The sequence below is a fragment of the Rutilus rutilus genome (assembly GCF_951802725.1).
Source record: "Rutilus rutilus genome assembly, chromosome: 4".
Taxonomy (NCBI): domain Eukaryota; kingdom Metazoa; phylum Chordata; class Actinopteri; order Cypriniformes; family Leuciscidae; genus Rutilus; species Rutilus rutilus.
The window spans coordinates 6,406,125-6,411,026 of record NC_140212.1 but is presented as its reverse complement, the minus strand read 5'-3'; the positions used below and the strand labels follow the sequence as shown (position 1 = coordinate 6,411,026).

At 37.2% G+C, this 4,902-nt stretch overlaps 2 protein-coding genes across 3 annotated transcripts in view; one reads left to right on the top strand and one right to left on the bottom strand.

Annotated features, from left to right (window-relative positions):
* The window catches only part of slc13a4 (solute carrier family 13 member 4), an 18,937-nt gene extending 17,380 nt beyond the window's left edge, over positions 1-1,557 (top strand). For both annotated transcript variants that reach the window (XM_084406741.1, XM_084406740.1), the window contains exon 16: positions 401-1,557. In XM_084406741.1, coding sequence (XP_084262867.1) covers positions 401-538 — 138 coding nt within the window. In that variant the 3' untranslated portion in view covers positions 539-1,557. The remainder of the gene's footprint in view (positions 1-400) is intronic.
* Positions 400-3,820, bottom strand: coa6 (cytochrome c oxidase assembly factor 6). The gene is made up of 4 exons (XM_084406746.1): positions 3,654-3,820; positions 3,303-3,461; positions 1,312-1,825; positions 400-1,251 (listed from the first exon to the last, which is right to left on the bottom strand). Exons 2-3 carry the CDS (start codon positions 3,444-3,446, stop codon positions 1,730-1,732), a joined length of 240 nt encoding a protein of 79 aa, XP_084262872.1. The 5' UTR covers positions 3,447-3,461; positions 3,654-3,820; the 3' UTR covers positions 400-1,251; positions 1,312-1,729.
* Between the last annotated feature and the right edge of the window lie 1,082 nt (positions 3,821-4,902).

Below are 4,902 nucleotides of genomic sequence, written 5' to 3'. Positions count from 1 at the left end.
TGTTGCATGTGTTCATAATTTCTTTGAATTACAGCATGTTTCTTTGCGTTATCACAAATAAAATAGTTGACTGCAAGCACAACTATGCAATTTGCTCACAAAATCATCTAATAATATTTGAATAAAGGATGATATCAACTTTCCTAAGCCGGGCAATACTTTTGGCCACTGAGAAGAACACAAACAGCAACTATTTTGTAGAAAGACTCTTATAACACAACTTACTAATACTATGGACATATAAATCAATTCAGTGTGGGAGGGACAACAAATGGCTCATTTACAGTATTAACTGTATTATTGACTATTTGTTTTTGCCTAAATAATAGAGACAATGGGCATGTTCCCCTAGTGGAAGCTCATATACTGACAAAAGTTGTTTTCTCCTTGTGATTCGCAGGTCAAGGCCGGGTTCGGAGTGAATCTGATTGGGGTTTTGGTGGTCATGTTGGCCATAATGACGTGGGGAGAGCCTCTCTTCCATCTGAGCGAGTTCCCCACCTGGGCGGTGATGCGTAACGTCACGGGCAGCTTGTAGCCGGAGGTGGGCGGCACAGGCGTGAGTGTTTGACACGTAGGGACTGAGGACACTGGATATACACTGAAGGAGGCATATAAATGTGATTAAGGCCTTATTCCCCCCCCCCCCGTCCGTGGAGTAAGAGAGTATCCGTGACACCTCCGTCGGAGGATGCAGAGCTGCTCACTGTGACTGAATGAACGACACAAACAGGGGAAACTATTCTTACACTTCTATATCAATGTTGCCTTAAAGTATTAGGCGTAGATTAACATCTTTACAGCTGAATGCACAAGTTTATGTGCCTACAAAACACAATCAGCAATGCTTGTGTGTGCCCACTGAATGTAACATGTCTGTATGCTTTATCTTCTGATGTCTAACAAATGTCGTGTTACATTTGCATTATTTACTTGAGAGGTTTGAGGGAGATTCTGCATCAGGCCTATTTGCAGTTGAAGTCGCTGCTGAAATCAAACATAGTATCTAAAATGCTCTTGCCAAAATGTTACATAGCTTATGTGGTCAGGTTACAGAAGATTTTTTCATATCCTTTGTTATTCAATAAATCTTTGTGCTTTTTGAAGGTGGCCATTAAAGGGATAGTTCACCCAAAACTGACAATTCTGTCATCATTTACTCACCATCAAGCTGTTCTAAACCTGTACGAGTTTCTTTCTTATGTCGAAACTAGTAATTTTGGTAACCAAACAGCTTCTGGTCCCCATTGACTTCCATAGTATTTTTTTCTATGGAAGTCAATGGGGACCAGCAACTGTCTGCTTTCCAACATTCTTCAAAATATCTTTTGTGTTCAGCAGAACAAAGAAATTCACACAGGTTTGGAACAACTTGAGGGTGAGCATTTGATGAAAGAATTTTCATTTTTGGGTGAACTTATCCCTTTAATCGTTGTACATACAGGAAACAAACATTTTGTTATTGTCGGCCACCCATTGTTGGCCTAGTCACCAGCAAATCGTTGTAATATGTTCTGTGATCTCTGAAACATAATAAAACACTGTATTTTTGGTTCATTTATTTATTTTGCATTTCAGGCATTACATTGAAGCTCCATACAGCACAGACTCATTGAGATAAATAAGACAAAAACACAATGTTTTATATAGGCTAGGAAAACTTTTAGTGCATCACCGCCATTGTCAGAGTCCAGTGTCATCAATCCCTCCGATGCACAGCATTGCTTGGCTATAATTTTGATGCTCCTTCAGTTGGTTCATAGCCCTCATTTTGTATTTTCTCCTTGTACTTCAAGAAGTCCCTCCGTTTGACGAAATACTTCACCTGCCGTTGAATTACAACAATCAGTTCATGTACGTGCATTGTGAAATTCAACAGAAGACACTATTGCCCTTGTGAAAAAGAAGTGTGCTTAATTGTATTGAATGTGCACTTGTAGTGTACTTCAAATCCTAAAAGTGGATATTTCTAAAAACTGAACTAATATTAATGAAATAAAAGGTCACTTACGTGTACTTAAAGAGTATATTTTCATAAGTGTTTCTTAAGACACTTAAGTAGATGTAATAATATCAGATGAAAAGTTTTACTTTAAATCATTGTTTTAATAATTTGTCATGTTTTAAAGTACACTTACTTTAATGTGTTGACTAACATACTAAAGCACATGTACTTGATTATAATTTTAACCAGTGTGTCATTTGCTATTACATTTAAAGTTAATACATTTTAACTTTAACTTCATAATTAGAATTGTTGACAGATGTACTGTCATTAAATACTCACCCTCATGTCGTTCCAAACCCGTAAGACTCGTTCATCTTCGGAAAACAAATTAAGATCTTTTTAATGAAATCTGAGAGCTTTCTGTCTCTCCATTGACAGCTACGCAACTACCACTTTGACCCATCAGAAACTTCATAAAGAGATCGTAAAACTAATCCATATTAATTAAGCGGTTTAGTCCAAATTTTCTGAAGAGACTCGATTGCTTTATATGATGAACAGATTGAATTTAGGCTTTTATTCACATATAAACATTCATCAACGCACACATCAGTTGTGGTAAACAGAAGCTCAAGCATGTTCGCTTGATGTGCGAGAACCAATGAGGTTCATTCTCGTGTTACGCATACGCAGCACGTTTGAGCTTCAGCAAGAACCAATGAGGTTTGTTCTCGATTTAACCTAAATTAAATCTGTTCATCATATAAAGCAATCGAGTCTCTTCAAAAATTTGGACTAAACCGCTCAATTCATATTGATTAGTTTTACGATATCTTTATGAACTTTTTGAAGCGTCAAAGTGGTAGTTGCGTAGCTGTCGATGGAGGGACAGAAATCTCTCAGATTTCATTAAAAAGATCTTCATTTGTGCTCTGAAGATGAACGAAAATCTAACGGGTTTGGAATGAAGGTGAGTAATTAATTACAGAATTTTCATTTTTGGGCAAACTAACTACTTCAAAACTATTAAAAGTATACGTTTGCAATAAAGAATATAATCAAGTAGGCCTATATTGCTTCCGAAAAGGTATGCTACAGTGTGTACTTCTTTTTCACAAGCGTGGCTACATTGAGAGGGAAATATTAGTATACTTATTACTAAATGTTGTATGCTATAACAATGCAATAGCCTAACACGTGTAAATATAAAGGCAATGTAAAAATCACAAATGTTTTAGTTTCATTCCAAAAAATCTCAATATTCGTGACAGCTGCAGCAAATAAATCCAAATTAAACGCAGGTGTCATAGAGATTTGTGCACTCAGAACTATTGAATCAGTACTATGGACAGACCCACTGGGCAGGACACTTGTCTTCAAACTCCTGCTGGTGTTTCTCACAGGCAGATGAGCTGTCTTTGTGGACATCTAGACACTTCCAGAGCTCATCTCTCGCGCTCCAGCAGGCCTTGCGTTCACTGGCGTTAGGAGCGCTCATCTCTCCTCAGTCATTCTGCAGGTTTGTCAACAACTTTTAACACTCGTATTGTTCAATATAGACGTTGCAAACAAATGTCATTAACATTAAGGACATGTTTAACCATCGGTGAACTGTCATACAAGACAGTATGTTTTACCAGAGAACACAAATGAGAGATAATTGTGGCTGACAGTCCAGTTCGGTAAAGAAAGAATAACCGCTTACCAAATACGATTCATCACTTCAAAAGCTTTCTGTAATTAGTATTAACCTAATAAAGGTGTTAATCAGTCATATATCTGAAGTGCAGAGAGTCCCAAGGACGCGTTGAGGAAGTAATGGGACTCAACAACACTAAACATGTCGCCTTCTGATGACTCAAGCCATTGCGTAAAATGTAGTTCGGTCAGTGACAGCTAGATGGTGCACTTAAAACATTTTAGTCTCACTTCTAATGTATAAATGCATTTCCTCTTATCATACATTTGCCCATTGATATCTGTAATGTTGGCCCTCATTACTGGCTTCAGAAAGTGATGCCACAGTATGTTTTGCAGCAGTTCAAACTCAAGGGTTTGAGACAGAAACTATGTCAAATAAAATTTTGCCAAAATCTTCTGAGGCTTTTCAGTTTTTCATGTCTTCGATTCGATCCCATCTGTCATAAGTCACCACTAAGAAAGAAAATCCTTTTAGCTGCTTTATTCAGAAGTTTCTCCTCATGTTTTGAAGTCCTCGTGCTCCTGATCCCAGAGACTCATCGTACCCATTAACAAACAGGAATTAATTGTGTGTGGGAATGCTATTGAAAGTGAGCTCCTTTGTAGGGACAGAGAGTGTCCATTGTTCAGCACTGAATGTTAAAGAGAAAGAAGAGCACAAACATTTGAGGCCTAAGATAAACTCTGAACGATTGAAAAGATAGTTTTCCCCCCTCCATAATTACTTACTAACAACAGACCTTGAGATCCCATTTAGAAAGATGAAAATGAAATGTGATCTGATCTGATTTGTGCCCATTTCAACCACATAAGAAAATAAATCATGCTTTCAAAAAAATCGTAATTATGACAAGTCTAAATCTAGTCCCAGACTAAAATGCATGTTTGAGCTGTTTTAACCTGCACTGATATATCTTAAAATATGTCATAGCCATTGTTTTGTCTCAAGATGCACACCAGTAATGTTTTTTTCCAAGGCACGTTTATTAGAGCTACTTAAATGTCCTAATTGAACTAACCCTGGCTTAATCTAAGCCCTGTCTGTGAAACCAGGCCAGTATCTCACTTTTTATCTCATAATTTCAACCTTTTGTCTCATAATTTCAACTTAATATATTAAATGAAGATTTACCAAAGCTTTTTTTTCTTCTTCTTTTGTGTCAGAAACAGTCATGTTTTCATGTTTCCTCCCAACCTGAACACTTTTGTGTTCCACTTTTTGTTAACTTTGAAGTGCTGATTCTTTCATCTCG

What these genes read in the sequence shown, in the direction of transcription:
- coa6 (XM_084406746.1), bottom strand. Translation starts at nt 3,446, where the DNA reads ATGAGCGCTCCTAACGCCAGTGAACGCAAGGCCTGCTGGAGCGCGAGA. An exon ending in ACAAGTGTCCTGCCCAGTGG is followed by an intron (nt 1,826 to 3,302) that starts GTCTGTCCATAG and finishes ATTCAACGGCAG; the next exon opens with GTGAAGTATTTCGTCAAACG.